Here is a 23,835-nt window from a genome sequence, read left to right on the forward strand (position 1 = left end):
GTTCAGAACGAGCAGCTAGATGGCTAGTTGAATCCGCACACGAACAGGTCCACCAGTGGTTGGTGGCCTGTATGCATTTCATGGCGAATAATGTACGTGTAGTCTTGTCTAAAGTGCTGGAACCGTTGGCTTCGAGGTCCTGTGTGATGCCAACCCATCGTGGTCACCGGGAGAGGGGTAATCCAAAAATAGTCGAAGTTTCGTCACAATGTCTTCGACCTGAAATTTCACCAGATTGTATATGGTTCCTAGTTCCTTCTTTTCTCACCCTAGATCACCATCCAAGATAACAATGTGGTTTGTCTCAACCGTCGGTTTATTCTTTCCTGATTTTTCCAGATTGTTTGGTGAGGAATTGCCCGCCCAACTCAGCTCTGCAGATTGGAAGGAACGAAACGCAGCTGTCCAAGAGTTACAATCACGGTGTACTGCAATCGGTTTGTCCGACCTGCCTACTCAGGTCGTATGCCGGACAGTTATGCGAAAACCTGGTTTGAAGGACACCAATATCGTAGTAAGTGTTTTTAGCCACGATCAATGGTGTGGTTTCTAACCAGCAGAACCTCCTCTGCCCAGATGATATCAACTTGGATTGTGAGGAGCTGCTTTCGGTTAGACGGAGTCCATGTCTTCATGGATCCCATCGTCACGCTGCTTAGCCTGTAGTTACATCTCATTGGAGCGAGGAAGCTCCAGACCATGCATTTGTAAGCCCTACCAACTTCAGTGGGGGGGGGGCGAGATAGCTCAGGGTTCGAGCGCGAAATTACTAACCGAAAGGTCCGTGGTTCGAATCTGATCTCTGCCTCTCGAATTCCCCTGTCTGGGCTTGGGCAACCTGGCAGTATGCTCTCTCTCTTGCTTCCTCCTGGTTGCATGGCGGTTAGGCACCGGAAGGGTGCCACAGCTGAACGATTTTATCAACCTCAGTGACCACAACATCTCCACAGCTGAACGATTTTATCAACCTCAGTGACATAACACAACATCTACAGTATCCGGATTGGAATTATCGTGAAATGGCGTTGAAATGTTATGTCGTTTGCCAAGGTTGAGGTTTTAGGCTCGAGCCTTAATAGGAATAATAATAATCTCTCAGCTGTGACTCCTTTTCGGTGCCTAGCTGCCACGTCGCGCGAAAGAAGCACGAGGACCGAGATACTATCATATTGCCCAAACCCTAGTGTTAGGCTTGAACAACTTGGCAGTATCCTGTCCCTCGGGTTTTGGGTGGGATAACAGTTAGACACCGAAGAGGTGTTACGACTGAACGATTATTATTACATGGGTCAGCCAGAATTCGCCGATTTCATGCGGGTTAGGTTTACTGGCTGTTGCGGCGCTCAGTATCCGCCAGACCTTCAGCGATTAGTGTTTACTGAGACGTTTGATGGGTGTCTTGTGTGCTTCCTGACAGAGTGAGTCACGTGATACGACATGACATGCAATCGGTGTTTTCTTTCCTTTTCCAAGGTGTTACGGTCTCGTGTGGAACTGCTGCAATCTGTGCTGGATGCGGCGAAATCCGTGTCTTCCAACCTGTCGGAACTTCTCATTCCAGAACTCCTAGACAAGATTGGCGATGCCAAACTCTGCGAGTTGATCAAAGCTGTGTTAACCACCTTGGCCGAGCGGTGTGACTTTCCCTTTGTTGGCTCACAGATTCTGAAATCGGTGAACCAGCTGAAAAATCCACGTTCACAGGCAGACACGGTGAACTGGTTGTCACAGGCTATCCGGGAATTCGGCATGAAGTGAGCTACTCATTGTGCTACGTAGCTTTCATCAATGAGTTGTCCGGGGTACTCACTCAATACCCCTTTGTTTCAGGTTACCGCCACAGGATCTCATCGCCGCATTACGGAGTGGTCTAAACGCTACAAACCCTGCAGTTCGTCAAGCAACTATATCTTTGGCGGGCTCAATGCATTTGTTCATGGGAGACCCTTTACGCAACTTGCTTGCCGATGAGAAGCCAGCCATCGTCTCCCTTTTGAGTGCCGAGTTTGAGAAGAATGCTGGCCAAAAACCGCCGGCTCCCATTCGTGGTCAGCGCAGTGGAACTTCAGGAATTGCGGGTCAAGGAGACGAGAACGAGGGGGCTGAGGGGGTCACAGAACCCGTGACAGAGGAGATCGATGCCGAGTCTTTCCTGCCTAGAGTTGATATCCGGTTAGTTTAGCTTTATCACATTGGACGACTGTTTGGTGTGCGATTGTTTGCCATTCCATGTACGCACTATTCTCTTATTAGCTCACCTACATTCTATCCAATATTTCTGTTCAATAACCCTAACTTACTGGCGCAGTCCACAGGAGTCTAAGGTCCAACGCTGTCTACGATGATCCAAACTTGAGAAACGCAATGTCAGTGTGACTCAGATGACGACAGCTATTTCTTTAAACCATTATCTCCATAGATGTAATACACTACTCATAAGGTTGCTGAAAACCCTTCAATTGCCCACAATCGGTTTCGCCCTTCTTGGATCTCATCAGGTAGGCGCAGTCCCAGAGTTCCCGTCAACTATATTCTACTTGTTGTAACTTGGTGGACGATCGTTCAACTCTGTATCGGTCTCTCGGCTTCCTGCTCCGCCCGCTATGGCACGGTAGCGCTACACAGCCCTTTATGGAGACAAGGGAAAACTATTACAACTGTATTCATGGGGCAGCCACAGAGTGTTCCTCAAGGTCGTGCCAGAATCGCCGTGAGGGGGGCGAGAAGCGTCGAGTCAAATGTGCTTGACTCGGATTGGCATTCTGACCAATCAGGGCATGCCTTCTTTTGGCCCGTGTCCTACAGGTGACACATCCGTCCAAATGATGTGTTCGGTTGTTAGGAGCGGCTGACCTCTGTACACTACTTGGACCCGAATTGAACGAATTTCGACAAATGCACTCATTTGCATAAGGGAGACTCACCTGGAATTCAGGTGCATCTCAGTTGCCTAAAAATATCATAGTCGAGAGATTCAGCTGGATTCTAGGTGAGTCTTGCGTCAAAACCAAATTGCCATTATCTCTATAGTTTATTTTGCTACTCACAAGTAAGAAAAAGTGATAAAATGTAAGCAATAAGCAGCAAAAGCTAGTCCCAAGGTGTAAAATGTCTTGTGCAAACACATCGTACACCTGGTCATTTAAAAGAAGCATGAGAGTTTCTTGGTTCTGATATTTTGGGCAGCAATATAGCTGAAAAAACGAATCAGTTGGGCAAGTAAAGCGTCATTGACGAGTTCAACTCGATTTGGCTTGCCGCTTTATCTTGCGTGCGTAAATCAAACATTCGTCGCAGTGTTAGTCACTAGTTGGACTGCGGTACCCCTTGGCTGTTGTGCGTTAATTCATGGATTGCAGTAGAGTAACTCATTTTCGCGGAATCTTAGTCCTCCCCACTCACATTCGAATGTAAAGAGAAGGGTTCCATCTAACGTGACGCGTTCTACTCCACTCTGACTTTGCTCAAATCATATCTGGAAATGTTCGGCTTCCTGAATCTCAGTTGAGACAAGACACCTGATTAGTCAGCTGTGTACAATTTGGTCTTTGAACATTCCTTGCCTCTCATGCATACATTCCACTTCCAACTATCCCCTTTCTGTCCGTTTCCAGGGATAAACTCACTCCAAACATACTTGAAGGTTTGGGCAGTAAAGCATGGAAAGAGCGACAGGAGGCATTGAATCAGATACAGGAGATACTTCAGTCGGCCAAACACATCGAAGGTTCCAGCGGAGGCCTACAACCAACTTTCAACGCCCTGGCCAAATTGTGCTCGGATGCGAACAAGATTCTGAGTAAAACAACCTTGACCTTACTAGGGGAGTTTGGCAAAGCTTTACCAAAATCCGACGCTTCTGGCTATTTGAAGTAAGTTTCAGCCTAGAAAGCTTGTTTTGATTTGGGGTTTTACCTCAGCAGACAAACGCAATATCCGATTTCTTTAGTTACCATCAAATTTATTCCGATAAGCTTGGTTTGTTGGCTGTAACTGAACTCTCGGTTACTCTTCGCTCGATAAAAGCTGGCTAGTTTTGATAACTGAGTAGAACTTTTTATCATTGCGTTTCATATAAGAATCAGTACTCTTCCATCGAAATCTCCATCGAAAAAACACTTCCTTCAACACGGGGATTTCTTTCGTTGCAATCCCTCCTTGGGGGAACAATTTCCTGCACACTTGTTTCCTCAGGCGGTTAGTTTACTCCCTAGGGTCGAGTCGTGTTTGCTAATTTGAGACACCTATGGCGTCAGAATGGTTTATCCCTGAATATGAAGGGACGTGTGTATCAAGCTACAGTAAGGGCTGTTTTGTTGTATGGCTGTGAGACTTGGTCTATTCGAGCAGCGGAACTGAGACGTCTTCAGGTGTTCGACAATCGTTGTCTCAGAACCATAGCTCGTCTGGGTTGGTGTCGGCGTATACGTAATGAGGCAGTTAGAAAGCGCGTTTTCGGTTGTGCGACGGGTACTTCCATTGAAGAATGTGTGCAGCACCAGAAGCTGCGTTGGTTGGGACATGTATTACGTATGCCGAGCCATCGTTTGCCGAAGGGAGTGCTGTTTTCCATGCCCGATTCAGAGTGGCGTAAACAGAGAGGTGGCCAACCCTTGACTTGGAAGAGGAGTATGAAGGGGATCACGAAACGCTTTGGTGCTGTCGGTGCTACTCACCTTCCAGGATGGGGACCGCGTGATCTTCACTGTGTCTGTGTCACTGTTGGAGACACTGCAAGTTATGGCTACCAACCGATGTCAGTGGCGTCCTTGTTGTCAGTTTCTATTCAGATCGGCCGAGTAAGTGTCTGGAGGTGTGGGCACTTCGGAATGATTGTGTTAAGCTAGCACCAAGTCCTTTCCCAGTCCGCCTTTATTCTTTTCTTTACAATAAGGCTTTGAAATAAATAATGATTGTACGGCAGTGAAGCATCGGTGTTGAACACTGATGTCATACTGTCGATGACGATGGTGGGTCTCTTAGAGCACCGACCCAGACTTGTTGATTAACCTCAAAAGATTTGAGCCATAAGGTCAGCTGATATGTTTGGTTTTCCGCCACTCTTTTTGATCAGACCAGACTCAGATTAGCGGATAAGTTAGCCTGCACATGGGAGTTCGCGGTTGGAATACTGATTAAAATTAATATTGTTGACGAGTAGGATAAAAATTTACGATCACCCAGTGTTTTCTGAGCTTCCAGTAAATAGCTTTGATTTCGTTTCTACATAAAAATGCGTCTATGCAGTGATTTCTCGTATTTGCTAATTCGTGTTCAAGTAACTACCACTGGTTCGCAATGATAACGGAGATCTATGACCATAACACAGTTCATCTTGTTGTGCTCTAGAGGTATGTTGCGCGGAATCTTGCCTCTAGCCCGTTTTATCACTCGTATTACCGCCCTTTCCGACGATACAAACTCGAAAGTTTCTCATTTTTTTCACAATAATATTTTCCCACGACTCATTTTTCTCCATCAGGGTGGTTGAGCCTGCCATTTTGTTGTGCCTTGGCGACTCCAAAGTTCAGAATCGCGAGGCTGCCCGCAATGCCCTGTGTGCCTGGCAATCACGAGTCCCGTTCTCTGCATTGGTAGAAGACGAAATGATCTCCGAGGCACTTAAAGTACGTTCTACTCTTTATTGGCTTATTTTACTTTCAGCCACGTGCAATCACATCTGGCTTGTTTTTGTTCCTGGTTTTATCGATTCGACGTCCTGGTTTCATAATTTTAGTTAGAGAATCCTAATCTCCGGGCTGAATTACTTAGCTGGCTTACGGCTGCCCTGACCGACCTACCAGTTAACTACCGCCGACAGCTTCCGCCAAATTTGACGGAAACACTCATGCCTCAGGTCTTCGCTGCAATGGAAGATCGTAACCCAGAGGCTCGTAAGCAGGCTCAGCTGTCTCTTCCTCAACTGATCCGTGTGCTTGGTTGGGACGCAATAGCCAAAGCCGCTGGAAGGCTCAAATCCACTTCCAAGGACGCAGTCATGCCGCATTTGGAGAAGGCACGGGAATCGGTGAAAGATTCGATTGCGTCCAAACCAGCAGCAGAAACAAAGAAACCAACGATTCGCGGTGGCGGCGGTGGTGTGGCTTCTTCCAAAGCCGAATCGGCACCACCCTCACCTCCTCCTGGTAAGTGTTCTCGCCAAATAGTTATCCACCTCGTCTTTGAGACAGTCGAAATATCTCCAACTAGCCACTAATTTGACCATACCTACTTTCCGTGTACAGAAGACTCTGAGGATACTACCTCCTCGTCAGCTGCTCCTTCGGCCCGTGGTTCCAAGAAAAAACCGGATCCAAAGAAGCCAGCTTCCGCAGCCTCATCGAAACGTCCCGTTGCCGAGGAGCCTCCAGTCGTGGTTCTGATGCAGGCCAACAAGACAGCAAAAGCTGCTCGTCTGGCAGATGAAAAGAAACGCAAGGTACATACATAGGCTTGTACGATGAACCCCACGGTATCTCCAACCTTCTTTTTCTCCTAGATTGCCAACTTCACTTCATCATTCTTTTCTGCATCCTCAGCTTCTGAAATGGGAATTCGACACCCCGACTCGGGAACATGTGCAACAACTCAATCAACTTTTTGCCGCGGCTGGCACTGCTCCAGACCTGCATGCTTTGCTATTCCACACAGATTTCAAACAGCACCTCAAGGGGTTGGATCAACTGAATCGGTTTCTGGATACCCCAGAGGGTGAGGAGGCTACCCTTGTCAATATCGATCTAATTCTGCGATGGATTGTCCTACGATTCTTTGAAACCAATCCTGTGGTGATTGGCCGATGTAAGTGAAATGCTGTAGTCTTTTTCTGTCTGTTTGGTGCATGCTTGTTAGTTTCTTGATATGGTTTGGGTGTAAAAGTTATTTTCCCATGGTCACTTACCGTCTTCGATAACAGTTCGATGGTAAGCAGGTATAGCGGGATTTCGAGATAGCTGACTGAGCTTGAGGTAGCTCAGTGATTAATGCTCGAACCTACTGACCGTGGTTCTATGCCTATCTCGACAACCTGGCAATAGTGTGACAGGTGGACATCAAAAGGGCGTTACAGCTGAACAGTTATCATGGTCATCATCAAGTGTAGTGGTCTGACCTTCGGCCAAAAAACTCCAATTAAGCTTATCACTTGTCAGGGCGCGCCCAGACAGAAGAAAAAGCACATGTGCAGAGAGTGACGCATCCCCAAGGTCATCATCGGTTCGACACGTCCGGAAAGTAGGCGAGTTGGCGGCTCCCACCAAACACGGCCTAGCAACACCCGACCAGCGTAGTGGGCCTGAGATTGTTCACGACCGGAACACAACCATTGGCTGTATGGAGCGAACAAGTGAACGACCATATTTGGCCGTTTAGTCATCCTATATATTTACGCAGAGGCTCTGTACGTTTTGTCCTGGCAATACAGCCGTGTCCCCCAGTTCTCTGTCTTCTCCCTATCGCGTAGTCTGGCAGGCTCAGTGCAGGCGTAACCCATAGCTCGGCCACCGCACAGATATAACATCACTGAATCCCCAATGATTTTTTTCGTAGTGGCGTCCGGTCGGTCTGGAATACCATTTGACAGCACGTTGAACGACTATGCTGAAGTGGGACGGCATTGAAGCATCAGTGTTGAACACTGATGTCATGTTGTCGATGATGATGATGATGATGATGTGCCGAATTGCTGATGAAAAAAGAGGAAACGATACCGCGCTGCCTAGTCCTGGTCGCTCAGCATGCGAGCAGGTTCCGACATATATCGGATTGTCCCAAATAGTTCAGTGGTTAAAGCGCAGATTAGCTGACCTGGAGGTCCATGGTGGGAATCCAACTCTCGACATCTCGATTCCTTCCGCTCTAAGCTTTTGAATCCTAACGGTATCTCAGTCCCATGCTTCCCTTGGCAGCTAGGCACCGAATGGGTGTTACAACTAAAGGAGACCAACCACTTAAATACTGCTATTCAGCGCCTTCTATACACAGCTTGCCTTTTGTTGCCCATCACTTCTGGTGTCCCATTGGGTTTAGCAATGTGTCCATTCGTGTGCATCCTGTATCGATAGCTGGTTCTGCCAATGGAAGATCATCAATAACTGACTTGTTACACTGATTGAACCAAGAAGTCCCATCAACGCACCACCCCTCACATCACACTTTGGGAAGGCGATAAGTCGTTTTTGATAGAGCGAGCTAGTGTTTCCTCGCCTACTGTCTTTGAATACAGTCCATGCTGTCTTCGGTATTCACAAATTGAAAAAAGATTTTCAACCATATGTTACTGAGAATCTCATTCGAGGCTAATACGGGTGAGGAGAGAGCCAAGTCAATTTTTCGGTGCCTAGCTGCCACGCTACCCGAAAGAGCACAGGAACTGAGGTACTATTAGGTTGCCTAAGCCTACGCAGAGGTTGGGTTCGAACTGTGGAGCTTCCGACCGGTAAGCCCGTCACCTAGCTACTGGGTTGTCTGCAGTTCGAAGAGTGAACCACTGGTTTTCAACTAACTTTTACCCCATTCGAGGTACGAGGTATCATCCAACCATAAACCGAATACAACGATCAACACAATATATGAATCAGTAATAGAACTCGAATACGACATCAGTTAGTACACTTCCACACATCCGTCTGTCTGAGTTAAACTAAAGGTAAGTCACTACTGTGACGTCAACAGCGACGATGATGCTTTTGAACGATCACGTGACCGGCTAGGAGGAGTAGATGACAAGTAACCTTTTAACGTGCATTTTTTGGAACTTTTTCGTGTTGTCTAAGGCTGATAAAAGACGTGCAATGTGATCAATGACCGGACCGGTTTGGAACGGTTCCTCAAGAATGGTGGATGCCTTTGAGAATGTTTTGTTACCTGGAGCTTTTATCTCAGGACTGAAGCGTGAAATTAGGAAGACTGAAAATTTTGACCTAGCATTTTCTTTCGTACGTGTCGGAGCTCCTTCTATAATGGTTATAAATGGATTTTGGATGGAACATAAAAAAAATATCACCATAAAACCTTAGATCCTTGTTTTTGTTTGGAGTGAGTCGCATTTTAGAGAAATTCTCCTGTACCGTATTTTTATCTCAAAGAGCCCGAAACTTGTGTTTATTCATCCCGTCGCGTGTGTGGAACGAGATTGACATGCTGATCGGTTTCATTTCTGTTCCATTCCACTCAACCTCTTTGTGCATTTCCTTTTCCTCTATAGGCTTGGACTATGTCACCAAACTTTTCTCTCAGCTCAGCGAATCTGGAGTAAGCCTGACCGAACATGATGTGGGCACCTTCCTGCCCTTCTTGGTGCTCAAAGCCGGTGACTCAAAAGATGCTGTACGACAGAGTGTGCGGGGTATTTTCCGTGTGGTTGTCAACCTCTATCCGCCAAGTCGACTGTTTTCCGCGTTGGCCAATGGAATGAAGTCCAAGATCAACAAAACCAGACAAGGTACGGTTACATGGCCGAACGAATGTTAATCTACCTACCTGTTCGATGGTTTGTATTGCTTGCGCATGATCTAAAAGTCTATGTACGGGGTGACCGAAAAGGCCGTACAACCACCTACCCGTGGTTTTTCGACTGCTATTGCTCCACCCCTCAGACAGTGTGGAGCCGATGACCCAGTCGGAATTCTTATTAAAAGCGACGCTTGTGGTAGTTGTACTCGTCAGTTAAAACAGCTGTGTTTCGAACAGTCCCCCTACTCTTCTGGTGCAGCTATTCTGGTGAGTCCACACCAAATCGGAGAAGCACAGGACCTTCGCTTATTAGAGAGTCAGAAGTGCGTATGCTTGGGATTTGAACCCAGAACATCTGGTTTGCTAGGCGACCGGGATACCCACCAACACAAGCTGGTCGCAGAAAAATGATCAGGTCCGAGAGACGAACATCATCATCATCATCAACGACAGCATGACATCAGTGTTCAACACCAATGCTTCACTGCCGTACAGCCATGACTTATTTGAAAGCCTTATTGTAAAGAAAAGAATAAAGGTGGATGGGGGAGGGACTTAGTGCTAGCTTAACACAATCATTCCGAGGTGCCTACACCTCCAGACGAACATATTCAGGCTTGAGCGATTGGCTTGGTCTCGAATACTGTCGTTCGAAGAAACTTACACCTTAGTCATGCATATTCGACTCTGGAGTTCTGGTGCTGTATCGTTTCGGTGATTCTTTTCAGAATTCGCTACTGCCTTCAGCTGTCACACTGCAGTCAGAACTGACCAACTCACTTATCCAGCCACATAGACCTCATTCAAAGAAAACATCTTTTAGCGATGATACCCCTTCAGTCATGGGTCAGTTGTCGAAACAGTTTCTCACCTCAATTTTCGTTCGATAAATCAATTCGAAGAATCGGCTCTCGCGGACATTCACCTCATAAATTCCTTCACAGGCATGTGGATCAGGTGTCTACTAGATCAGAAAACCACGTCACTCTGCTTTCGTAATTCCCCAATTCCTTTTCACTTTCCGTCGTTTTTGCAGAGTGCATAGACGAAATGGGTTCGTTGATCGAACGGTTTGGCGTCAATGTTTGTCAGCCCTCCGTCCCTGTGGCTCTGAAAACAATCAGTCAACAGATTGGAGACCGGGACAGCGGAGTTCGAACGGCAGCGCTAAATTCTCTGGTTTCAGCTTATGCACTCGTGGGTGAACAGTTGTGGAAGATCATTGGGAACGTGAGTCTACGTCTGTCCCTTGCACTTCTTGTTATCATCTTCGTCCAGTCGAAGTGATGAACCCATCGTCGAACTTCTCTCTACGAACTTCCATTTCTCGCATAACTAACTAGCGTAGTGTTTGCGATAGAGGCCTTTTCTGGCTACCTTCCCCTAGGACGAGATGGCCCAAGTGGTTAGAGCACGAATTTACTGACCGGAAGGTCCGTGGTTCGAATCCGACTTCCGCCACTCGACTTCCCCTGTCTAGTATCCCAGCCCTCGTGCTTCCTTCGGGTGGCATGGCAGCTAGGCACCAGAAGGGTGCTACAGCTGAACGCTTTTTCCCTTTTTTTAGGACTACTAACCGTGTAGGTAATACAAGTAAATTGTTCACTTTTGATATGATTTACTTCTTGTAAAAGATGGATTTTGTTCACGAGTGTCAGAGAGAAGCATTTCCTCATAATACGGTTTGGGTTCCTTACAGACGGGGTCTTGGCGCCATTTTTAGATTCTAACTGAGGTCGTATTTTCATCCGTAAACAAAAATTCAGCTCCCTGGGAATTACCGATTGTCCGTTCAGACTACAAACGTCCTGATGGAGGCCAGAATTCCCTACTCACGGCTCATCCTTCAGTTGTTGCATCCTGCTCGTGAATGCCTATCGTTCGGCGCTTCAGAATCATGAGGTTCGAGTTCATGCCAGGATGTCCGCGTATGGTTATACCTAAGCTCATTCTCCAATGCTGCTTCCGACCTTCCAGCTGGAATCTTGGGTTCTTTTCCGCTAACGGATTAGCCGGTGCACTCTAACAGGTTAGATAATATTGCTCAGCATTGTTATTGTCACATATTTCAGCCCAGAAGCTCTGTATGCCGATCATTCACGTATAGTCAGCAGTTAGAAATACCTCTGACGCGAGCCTGGTGACCAAGTCTTCCTCAGCTTACTTTGCAATAGACCTTTATGGGATGTTCGGTAGAGAGAACAGTCACTCCCCACGCACTATCCGCAAGTTTCCCTCAAGATAGTTGCTCTGCAGCTGAGATGTAGAATCCGTACGTGAGTTCGAGGAGAAGACAACAGGTTGGTCTAACGGGACGTAAGTCGGCAGCCGGTCAAGGACCCCCAGTTTTCCGACCCGACTTTACGTTATTCCTCCTTTTTGTGCTGTGCAGTTTCGCTTGCAGTGATTGCTTCCCTACGTGCTTGTTGTTTTTTTACTTTTCCTTCCATCTAGTTGTCAGACAAGGACCGTACAATGTTGGAAGAACGCATCAAACGTGCTGGACGACAGCCAGTGAGCTCATCCACCGAGCCCTCGGAACCCGTATCTGCCAGATCGATTGTCGATCGCAGAAACCGGTATGTTTACTTCCTTTTCTCGTGGTCACAAATCAGTCTACCATAATGTGTGTCGCTCCGCTCCTCATCTAGACTTCCGTCTGTCCACAGAGATCCCTCTGATCCTCGGCAACCTCCAGAAGTCGCTAGAATGGCCCCCAAAGCAGCTGCACCCATGTCTAGTTGCCACCAACGAGCTCTTGCAATGCTGAACGAACTGGGCGATTTGTCCCCAGAGAAGGCACCCAATATGCCACAGTTAAATAACTTGGATGCCGATATCTCCGACCTTTTCCAACCTATCGAACTACCCACATTGAAGTAAGTTGTCTGATTGGCTGTCCGAGGTTGCTTCTTGAAGGTCACACACACACAAGTTATCACCACTCAAGTGGCATCGAAGTACGAAAACACTAACCAGTAAACTTACCCCGGTGGGCAACTGCCGCCTCCCTGGGACTCCGGTACTCAAATCATCAGTGGTTATCGACATTGACGGAAACGGCTTAATCGCGCAGTCAGTGGCGCTCGTGCATCAAAGCTATCGCCTTCACTGCGTAGCTACCCAATTTCCAAACAAACTGGGCATGTCTTCGCCTCCGAGGCTTGGTTTTGTATTCCACTTTCCCGTTTTCCGGTGATTGAAAGTGTAGCAGCTGGAACCAGTGTGCCTATGGCACACGGTTTATGGCTGATAAATTGAAAGTGAATTGACTCAAGTGTTGTGAATGAGATGTAGGGCGTTGAATCTGCCTGATGTTGACCATATTGCTTTGTCAGTTTCGGGTCATTCAAACACTTACACTAGCTTAACTGAAAATGTTGAGTTGGGTCGTTCAGTTTTGGTGTCCTCGCTGCAGGAGGCTACCATGTATCTCTCAATGCGTGATGTACCCGTGCTACGACGGTTAGTTATCACATCCGACTTCTTTCGTGATAGAGTCTCATGATCTGCTCTTCTCTGACCTCGTGGAATTGAAACACCCTCAGACAGGATTATCGGTATTTGGAACCGGATCTCCTGTCGATGTAGCTAATATGCCGGCAGTATGGCCACTTATCACATCTTTTGCATGACACAATGCTAACCGATCAAACACAGTTGCCCTGAATGACCAAGATGACAACCAAGTGATTCAGTTCCACGCTTCACGCATTTTTAGAGAACATTGGCGTAACTTCGTCTTTTCACACCCACAGTAGTCTTTGTACTTCTCACCTGAAGCCTGGTAGATACTGCCACGTAAAGTGCGATGCGTGACCTCAAGCTGTTTGATTGAAATTGGAGCAGTTGGTTGTGTCAACCTCAGTTTGCCAGTTGACCGGTTGCTCTCCAAACGGAATGGAACTGTAACAACTATGATCTGGTCCATCGCACACTGTTTATTGCGCCGCACCTCTGAATCTGCCAAAGACGGTTTCTATGACACTGTAGGTGCTCTTTTACAAAAGCTCATATATCGTTGTGGTTGGTGGTGATACACGCGCCCAAGTAGTTAGTATCAGGAAGGTCAGCTTCCTGAAAGCAACCACTGAATGCCCGAAATCTACCGAGACTCAGGTCCGCTAGATGTTAACCAGATATGCAGCGCGTCACAGCCTTGTATCAAACCCAAACAGCGCGAGTCAGCGTTGATCAAGGTCAGACAACGCCCCCGCAATATGCAGCACGTCGCAGCCAGACCGTGTTCGTCAGCATTGTATCAAGTTCAGACAGTGTCCTTCCAATAAAAAGCTTGAGGCCGTTGTACTTTTCGCAGTTGCACGCACTCACGTTCTCGCACCCACTTTGTTGGAATATAGCTATTGTGTTCCCTTCCGTGAGCCTTTTTCTGTCCGAGACTAGGCACTGGTGCGGGTCAGCAGCAGATACCACAGGCCGGCGAATCAGCAGAAATAGCGGTTAGACTAGGCGTTGCTGAGACCCTGTTGTCTCAGTGACTCAATGGTTAGGGTGGTTAGAGTGGTTGATGTCGGAAAGTCCCGTAGTTCGAACTCGACTTCTGTCTCTCGAGTTCCCTTTTCTAGGCTTGAACAACCTGGCAGTATCCTAGCCCTCGTGCCTCCTGGATTCATGGCGGTTATACATCGAAAAGGTGCCACAGCTGAACGGGATCCAGTTCGTTGATCATCTTGGATTGGATATGAGGTGGACGCGCATCATCTTCGGGAGCACATCATCAGTGTTTACCATTGATCCTTCGCTGCCGTACATGGTTTTACGTGGGCTTGGATATTTCCAGGGTGCCCCAGACCTACCAGGAGGTCGAAAGCTTGGCGTTAAGGTAGCAGTGTTTGTCGCGAAGTGCAGGTGCATTCCCATTCACACAGAGCAAGTCACCACACACTTTCCAACCGGGTCTACGCGAAACGCGCACATCTCGCTTAGTTAGTCATTGAGAAGCTAGTAGGCCCAGCACTCAAACCGAGCTTTCAGAACTGACTCATCGAGTGCCCACCGGGTGGTACAGTGTCGGATATTAACGATCACTGGAAACAGATATCCAGATCGCTACTCAAAACCGGAACTTCTGTTTGCGGTACAACCCAGTCAGCCTCACTCGAACACTGGATCTCTGATAGGATCGTGTCTTTGCTGGAGGCCCGGTGACGGATTCCCCCTGGCCGAAACCACAACGCAACCCGACGAATCATGCGACGCCAGGTGACACTGAATGTCGATGCAAACCCAGAAGCTTGGTGGACCCGAAAGGCCGAAGAAATGGAAGATGCAAAAAATGGTGGAAACGTCCGCAAGCCATTCCACTGGATTCTTTCACCTGGTCCCCATAAACCTCTTGACAGAGAAATTATTAGGAACCAGCGAAGTAGGATGTTTGGACCGCTGGACACAATGCTTCGAACAGCAATTCTCTCCCCCTACCTTATCCGGACTGCCGGCCTTCAACACGAGGGTGGACTGTGAATATGAAACTGCCTTCAACCTCAGGAGTGTCCACGTTTTTTTTCTGTACTTAGACGCCAAGGTCCTGATGGCCTTCCACCTACTCTGTTCAAGGATTCTGGTGGGTTTCTCAGCCAATGCCTGTCTAGCCTACTTGGGTCTATCTGGGAGAAAGAGACCGCCAAAGACAACTGAACTGAATCGATAATAGTGCTTATTCTGAAAAAGACTGTTGGTTTGTGACAAAGCTTCTGGTGTCATTGGTATGCCGTAGAAGTTTGTGCACATCATCCGTCCCTATATCCACATACCTCTGAGCGTGCGGGACTGTGTGGTTAGTCCTCTAAAACCTCCTCTACAGAAAGTGGTGTCCGACAAGAATGTGCTCTCTCTCTGCATTCTCGTTCAACTTCATCATTGGTGAAAAGATGAGGCGAATATTGGAAGGTCTTCAAAACCGCGGGTGTACGCAGGTGATATCGTCCTCATCTTTGAAGACACAATCTCCAGTGAATTAATAGTCACCATCATTTGTTCAGCTGTAACACCCTTTCGGTGCCTAACTGCTATGCCACCCGAAGGAAGCACGAGGGGTGGGATACTGCCAGGTCGCCCAAGCCTAGACAGGAGAAGTCGAGAAGGCGGAGGTCGGGTTCAAACCACGGACCTTCCGGTCAGTAAATCCGCACTCCAACCACTGACCTATCTGATATGTGGCCAATAGACGTGGACCTTGTGGACAGATGATTTGAGGCGTATTCAGGCTTTTTATCACCGATACCTCAGAAGCGTTGCTGATATCGAATGGCGATGGCAATGGCTTGGCCGTGTGCTACCCATGCCGATAGATCTACCGAGACGAATGTTGTTCTCCGTGGCTCATGCAGAATGCCTCAAATCGCGAGATGGAAGTATGGCTATGAGACTAAATGTTTTTTGTGGGCTTTTTATCACCGATACCTCAGAAGCGTTGCTGATATCGAATGGCGATGGCAATGGCTTGGCCATGTGCTACCCATGCCGATAGATCTACCGAGACGAATGTTGTTCTCCGTGGCTCATGCAGAATGCCTCAAATCGCGAGATGGAAGTATGGCCTCGAGACATGATGGATGCGGTCCCCGCCTACGTTTGGCTGAAGACATTGCACGAAACGACCGCTGGTACATATCAATGGTATTCGAGCTCTCAGTTTGTTTCCAAACTGTATGATTGGCCAGAATCGGAAGTGAAGGCTCCTCAGGATGCTTACGGTAGACCAGAACCAGGTCCGCTCTCTCACCTACTTTTTTATTCTGTTCACTGTAAAGCTATACATTTGTTAGATAAACTGCGGTTGTACGTCAGTGAAACATCTGTCCCTGATTATGATGCTGGTGATGTACATATTAGCGAGCGTTTGCATCTGTAGATTGAAAATCATCTGCGAGTCACAAACGGTCATAAGCGGTGATCTTTATCTACTTCGTCAGTTATTTGTCGCCAAAAGTCTCTTTAACTGAATCTATTTCCGTTAGGATACACTCCATTTCTACCACCTAATGACGGTACTCTAGACAGATCACTTTCCGGCCTCTCCTGAGAGGCTATTTTTTCCATCAAGCACGTCGCCGGTAGGTGCGTTAATTTGGTTCTCTTGAGGATGACAGGAGTTCACTATTCCGTGGGTTTTGCTATGCTGTTTGTCAAAGCTAGTCACTGACTTCCCAGGTGCATAAGCTGGTTGTGAGTCAGCGTCATCGTACTGTTTACGGTATTTCTTATCTTTTTTCCCATTGTTAATCCTAGGTAAGTATGGCCCACTAACTATCTAGGCTTGGGCAACCTGGCAGTATCCCAGCCCTAGTGCTTCCTTCGTGTAGCATGGCGGCTAGGCACTGAAAGAGTGATACAGGTGAACGAGAGAGGGAGAGAGAGAGAGATGACCCACTAAAATACTCACTAGGCCGGCTTGTACTTTACTTACCTCATGAGCTAAGCAACTCTGGTTTAGAATGTACGCTTGCCCAAGCACTGTATGTGTCAGTTTCTATCTTCATCGTCTCGTCTTCCGTGAATGCATCATCTCTCCGCTCTACTCGAACCATCCTGTAGGACCCACGCACGTCAGTCTGTACTGAACGCTTTGCTTCGCACCAGCCCTGATACAGCCTCCGCGATCACCATGGTTGTGACAGCCATTTCTTCCAGTGATTTCCTCGTCAGTTGCCACGCCCTTGCTGAATTGGATATGGTTTTGCGGGGTACGTTTTCATGATTGTCTTTCCTTGTACTCATCGCGTGATTTTTTGCATCTCGACTCCGTTGAACATAGTACGTGGTTGATGTTCTGTGTCCCCGCCTGTTCCTTCCACCCAGAAGCGAGGTGAATGTTTACAGTTTATTCTACACAGATGATCGTTGATTTGTTCGCCAAACCAGGCGGTTCAATTACAAGCGTTTTACCGACAGAGAGATGACATCATCGGTGTGTCTCTGTGTAGCGGAGCAAAGCAATCAGCTGGTGATTGTGCGCCTAATGGTCGTACACGTCTTTCGGTATACATGCCGCTAGCCGAGACTGACCCGTTACGAATGAATGGGAGCAAAGCCCACATGGACACTGACTAATCATAACTAACTGAACATTCTGTCGTAACCGACTACCAGCCCCGACTAGCAGCGCGCATGTTAACCTTCACACAGCCCTACTCCGCGACAATCTAATGATGTCATCTTGATTGATGATGCAACGTTTACGACAGTTTCCGGTTCAGCGAACAAACCAACGACCATTTGAGTTGCACTTTGGAATACATTTTCAAATTAACCGGTCGCCAACGTTGCCTCCGGTAATAATTGTTACTCGCTCCTTGCGGAATCCCTTCTCCCAGCGCGGACACAACATGTAACGACAAGCAATCGATTGTAGTAAAATTTTCATGAGAACGTTCGGTCCTATTTGAATGAAAGCACACGCAAAACTAAGGGAGTCTCATTGTTCTCTCCATTCCCATCGTACACTGCGTAACCAAGTGCACGACGTTTGATGCTCCACATGGGAAATGACTTCCTTTTTCACCGTGGGCCGCCAATTTCTAGGGTAGGGTGCAAAGTATCCCTTTCAGAGAGGCTACTTTCCGTTTCACGTGTTTCTTCGGAGTGATTCTTGTCTAACAGAAACTGGCCGATGCGCTTTTTCAAACCATACTTTAAGACATACACTAACAAATTTCACAGTCGTTATTCCACTGTGGAGCTAACTACCTTGTATTCCGTTATATTCGACAGGTTAGTTTGATTTGTAACGTTTATGTACGCTGCGCATTACAAATGCTGTTCCCTCAGTGATGTTTGTCGATGATACGCAAGTGCTAGGCGTAGTCGCCTCAAGACTGCTTGCACGCTGAAATTACCAGACAAAGTGTATTTCTGGTTTTCGCTGAATCTGACGATCCACTCGATCGCATTCCCTAACCCACCGTGCGGTGTTCTACTGGGTCGTCGATCGTGTCATCATCATCATCATCATCGACAACATGACATCAGTGTTTAACACCGATACCTCGCTGCCGTACAACCGTGATTTGTTTGAAAGCTTTATTGTAAAGAAAAGAGTAAAGGTGGACGGAGAAAGGACTTAGTGCAAGCTTGACACAATCATTCCGAGGTGCTTACACCTCCAGACATTCACTCAAGTAATCTGGATAGAAACTGACAACAAGAATTCCACTGACATCGGTTGGCAGCCATATCTTGTACTGTCTCCAACCAGACACAGTGGGGATCACGCGGTCCCCATTCTGGAAAGCGAGTAGCACCGACAGCACCCAAGCGTTTCGTGATCTCCTTCATACTCCCGGGGAGAATTTTTGATCGTTGGGCAAAGTTCTTTTAACAACATTTCGATTGACTAACTCATCATCATCAACAACATGACATCAGTGTTTAACACCGATACCTCGCTGCCGTACAACCGTGATTTGTTTGAAAGCTTTATTGTAAAGAAAAGAGTAAAGGTGGACGGAGAAAGGACTTAGTGCAAGCTTGACACAATCATTCCGAGGTGCTTACACCTCCAGACATTCACTCAAGTAATCTGGATAGAAACTGACAACAAGAATTCCACTGACATCGGTTGGCAGCCATATCTTGTACTGTCTCCAACCAGACACAGTGGGGATCACGCGGTCCCCATTCTGGAAAGCGAGTAGCACCGACAGCACCCAAGCGTTTCGTGATCTCCTTCATACTCCCCTGCCAAGTCAAGGATTGGCCACCTCTCTGTTTACGCCACTCTGAATCGGGCATGGAAAACGATGGTTCCGCATGCGCAACACATGTCTCAACCAACGCAGCTTCTGGTGCTGGACACATTCTTCAATGGAAGTACCCCTCGCACAACCGAAAACGCGCTTTCTAACTGCCTCATTACGGATACGCCGACACCAACCCAGACGAGCTATGGTTCTGAGACAACGATTGTCGAACACCTGAAGACGTCTCAGTTCCGCTGCTCGAATAGACCAAGTCTCACAGCCATACAACAAAACACCTCGTATTATAGCTTGTACAAAATTCCGAAGTGCACTGTAGATTTGGGTAAATCCCTTTTCGAGGCAGGCTGCCAGGAATCATCGGTCTTGGAACAAGCAACTTCGCTATCCGGCTATGGCGACCATTTTTCGTCAGTTCTGCGAAGCGGTGAAGCTCTTTACGGCTTTTGATCCCAGTAGAATATGTGCCAATGCGTGTTCGATTGCTAGACTGTCCGTACGGATCAGCCGGTTTTGGGTGGGTGATGATAAAATCTACTTGATGCTATGTGTGAGGCATGATGTGTTGAGTATACTATATACAAATTGTGCGCAGACCCTCTTCGACGTGTTTCAGAAAACCAAGGTGAAACTTTCATAAAGGTTGCTGACAGGTTGCTTCGACAGCCCAAGACCGGTTTCGCCCTTCTTGGGGCTCATCACATAGAACATAAGGTTGACGGAAACTCGAGGACTGTGCCTACCTGATGAGCCGCAAGAAAAGCGAAACCGGTCTTGGGTTGTCAAAAAGTTTTTAGCAACCTTGTGAGTAGTTTCCTTTACGAAAGTATACTGCGATATCTCGAATATCGTGCCAACTGAAACATGAGGCGGCTTATGTGCAGCGCATTCAGTTGTAGAATATCATAAACGAGAGATTCAGTTGAGTCTGTCGTGAAAACCAAGTTGATTTACAAATGAGTGTATTCCTCAAAGTGAAATTTGTTTAATAGAACAAGGTCACAGCTAGCTTCAACAAGAATAATGAGCAATCTACGCTTGTAACTCACCCTCCGGTGTTGATCGGTTGGTCACGATCTTTGACGACTGCCTACACTACACAACTAATGTTGACCAGTCAATTCATGCTGGTAGCTATTTATAGCGTGTCAGGGGTTCAGCTGCATCCACGGTATTCATTAGGGCTCATTTCCGCGATTTGCTCTACAATTGAGTAAACGCCCCGGCGTCTTTCGCCTGATTGATGGTAAGATGTTTAATTTGCGTGTGTTGTGCAACCAACCGATTCCACAGTTGCTCCATCCTTCTCATTGCCCTGTGTGGTTTCCTGTTTCTTTCGAATATTTATAATTCCACTTCAGATGACAAATGGAGTCTTTTGGTGAATCACGTGAACCAGATCCTCATGCTGATCACAATGCAGTTGAAACAGGTGACCACGCGGTATTTCGGCGACCCCACGGTGTCGGGTGATGAGCTGCGCACGTTGCTTCGTTGTCACCTTGCAACCATAGATTCAGTGAGTGATGTTTTTCGATACTCTTCTGGGTATTTTTCACACCTTTGGATTTTTATCTTTCCGTTCCGGGTAGGATCCCTGTTTTCCCGGACTCGTTTTGTTCAGCTGTAGCATCGTTCCGTGCCCTAACTGCCATGCCACCCGAAGGTTGCACGAGGGCTGGGATACTGCCAGGTCGCCCAGACCTAGACAGGGGAAGTCGAAAGGCAGAGGTCGGGTTCGAACAACGGACCTTTCGGTCAGTAAATTCTCGCTCTAACCACTGGGGCCACCTCGCCCGCGGACTATTTACCAGATAAGGGCCGGTCAGCATGTGTTTTGTCGGTTGTCAGTGCGGTTGACGTCGATCTGTTTGCATAGATCAACCGCCACTTGATCAGCAACCGAATAGCGTACCCCAGTTGTCAATGTTTCGGCACTGTACCAGGGGTTTTTCCGCAGTGCTCGTTAGTAGAGCATCCTGGCAGTATCCCAGCCCTCGTGCAACCTTCTGGTGGCATGGCAGCTAGGCACCGAAAGGGTGCTACAGCTGGACGAGTGCAGTTGTTTTTCAAGGTCAGTTACCATTAGTTAGGAAATCAGTAGGACAGCTCAAAAGATGTTAACATTCCTTGTACTTTCTTCAGTTGTGGGTGCTAAACGTGCAGCTTTCATCAGACAGACAGATAGCCAATAACGGGAGAAGCTGACACTGCCGGGTGGGAATAAGTTAAGTGGGGTCTCAGTGGTTAGAGGGCGAATTTACTGACCGGAAGGTCCGTGGTTCTAACCCAACTTCTACATCTCGACTGCTCCTGTCTGGACTTGGGCCACCGGACAGTATCTCATCCCCCCAGCCCTCTTCAGATGGCATGGCAGCTAGGCACCGATAGGGTACAATGGCTGAACGGTTATTATTAGTAAGATTATTTCCAGTATTATTCACTATCACCTGCCAAACGTACAATCATCACTACGCCCGAAACCAATGGGAGGACTCTCAGACTGCTCACCCGGGAAAACGACCCTGCATGCATACTGCAATAACGGTACTGCCTTTGCTCCCTCTCTCTCTATTCCTAATCCTTTCAAGCTAGTTTTTTTTATCAGAAGAACCACCAAGAGGGCCAACAATTATATTGACGTCCAAAATAGGCCGAAGGCACAAGTACAACGCCTCGTATTTATGCAACGACAACATACTTTAAATTCGGATGCCTTCTGGATGTGCCATTGGCGACCAGCATTCAGCTGATATTGAGACATGATTTTCCGTTTAGTCCATATTTTCAGCTGACCGGCGCTCTCCTCGGTGCTGGACCGGCATGTAGCCCTACCTTCTGACCAATCATGTGCGGCTTAGGTTTCCCGGCCGTAGCAGCGCTTAACTGAGAGTGGTAAGGCAGTTTTAGTGCACGGTTTCTCCTAACCCTGATGGACACCTGTCCTCCTCTGATCCGATATTTTTCCGGGCGAGCAATTCATCGCGCGCGTTGTTATTGTTAAACAGGATCGCCGTTTGAATAACGTCGGTGTGTCCTTATCCAAGAATTCTCAATGCGAACTCACTTCAGCATTATCGGTCTCAGAGATAAATAATCAACCGCTTTGTCGCAAGTCGAACGGCGTCTTCACTTGCATCGCGCAGAGCATATATTTACACATCTGCACGAAACATCCCCCTATTCCGTCCCGGGCTGTCATGATAATGGGCAACAATACAGTGTTCCTTATTTTATTCCAACAATGCCTTCGGAAGATCGAGTGACCAACGAATGATTTCGGTGCTCGTTAGATGATCACATTCGTTCTTCATGTGGCACCAATCACTAGGACTTGAACGTGCCTCTTTTCATCAATACAGAACTGGAGAGAAGCGCGGCGGTTGCCCTGGGAGGATACGTGATGCACTGACGATAAATTTCATGTTTGTTAGCCCATCATAGAGATCCAAACAAAGTGACTGTAGCTGGCCAGGGACGCTTTCCGATGTGACACAGAATCTGAACCGACGGTGTACACCTGACTTACCGACCATTCGTAATTTGAAAATGGTTTTCACAAGTTTTCTTTCGTATCGTGATATATATATATATATATATATATATATATATATATAGTTCGTTTCCGAATAGATATGCCATACCAAACGAAGCCATTTCGCGCTACGCGGCATGCGAATCCAACCAAACTCCCTCTGTCCGACGTAAACCGGGAAAAATAAGACCGGAGGTTGAAAAAGAAGGGCTGGCTAGTTCGGCAGCCATCAGGATGATCAGCTAGTGGCTCATAACTCTCGATTGGTGTGGGTACGGTTGGACATCTGAGTCAGGTATGGAAAAGGTGATCTGGTGGCCCACACCATTCATAGGGAACATCCAAGGCACACAGATGATTAGCTAGTATGTGGTAGCCAGGTCTGTACAACGATGTTCACAGAGTTATCTCTGGCACAGAGGCTTGGGTTATAGTAACCTCCGGATAGAAGCAAGTGTCTAGATATGTCATCTATGATTAATTCTGTGCAGCGATTTTGATACTTGGATCTTGACCCCTTATGTTTTGAAGAGTTCGACCGCAGGGTTTACATCGCTTCTGTCATTTTTTGCACCGTTGATAAGTGAACGCATTCACACATGTTGAGATTTCACTACGTTTTTAGGTTAACGAGCAGACGTGGTATTTGAATCACGTGACTCAATCACGCACTAACTTCCGCAAAACTATTCTTTCGTTTGATCGTTGTTTTGATATCGAAGCAGGCTGCAACCTCGTGTTTATTGAAAACCTACACAATGAGCTTTTCGTTTCAAAAGTTCTTGTTTTTTTTTCACGGAAACTCAAGTTTTCCTCTTTGATGTAATGATTGCCCCTTAGTTGTGTGTCTGTACTCGTGATCATCAAACAGTCGCTCATATCATTCAGTTCCTCGTACTGTGCTTGTCTCTTGGGACAACCGAGCGGTTTAGAACACTATTGTACGCTTTTTCTCAGGAGGGATGTGTTCCTTGTGACGTTTCGCAGAACACGTCATCATCATCAGCAAAGACAGCAACATCAGTGTTGCCACTGATGCTTCACTGCCGTACAACTATAACGTTTGTCTAGTTATATATATATATATATACATATATATATAAAGATATATATAATTATATTAAAAGC

General features: G+C 47.1%; 1 protein-coding gene across 1 annotated transcript in view; it reads left to right on the forward strand.

Annotated features, from left to right (window-relative positions):
* Positions 1-23,835, forward strand: part of T265_05422 (hypothetical protein) — a gene marked incomplete at both ends in the record, with an annotated part of 53,337 nt that overhangs the window by 13,263 nt on the left and 16,239 nt on the right. The window contains 14 exons of the mRNA XM_009170429.1: positions 340-514; positions 1,474-1,754; positions 1,831-2,172; positions 3,615-3,872; positions 5,483-5,627; positions 5,738-6,146; positions 6,246-6,439; positions 6,540-6,801; positions 9,206-9,442; positions 10,490-10,683; positions 11,908-12,032; positions 12,123-12,332; positions 17,011-17,159; positions 20,534-20,691. Of these exons, the coding sequence (XP_009168693.1) occupies positions 340-514; positions 1,474-1,754; positions 1,831-2,172; positions 3,615-3,872; positions 5,483-5,627; positions 5,738-6,146; positions 6,246-6,439; positions 6,540-6,801; positions 9,206-9,442; positions 10,490-10,683; positions 11,908-12,032; positions 12,123-12,332; positions 17,011-17,159; positions 20,534-20,691 (3,139 nt within the window). The remainder of the gene's footprint in view (positions 1-339; positions 515-1,473; positions 1,755-1,830; positions 2,173-3,614; positions 3,873-5,482; positions 5,628-5,737; positions 6,147-6,245; positions 6,440-6,539; positions 6,802-9,205; positions 9,443-10,489; positions 10,684-11,907; positions 12,033-12,122; positions 12,333-17,010; positions 17,160-20,533; positions 20,692-23,835) is intronic.

This window comes from Opisthorchis viverrini, assembly GCF_000715545.1.
Source record: "Opisthorchis viverrini unplaced genomic scaffold opera_v5_103, whole genome shotgun sequence".
NCBI lineage: Eukaryota > Metazoa > Platyhelminthes > Trematoda > Opisthorchiida > Opisthorchiidae > Opisthorchis > Opisthorchis viverrini.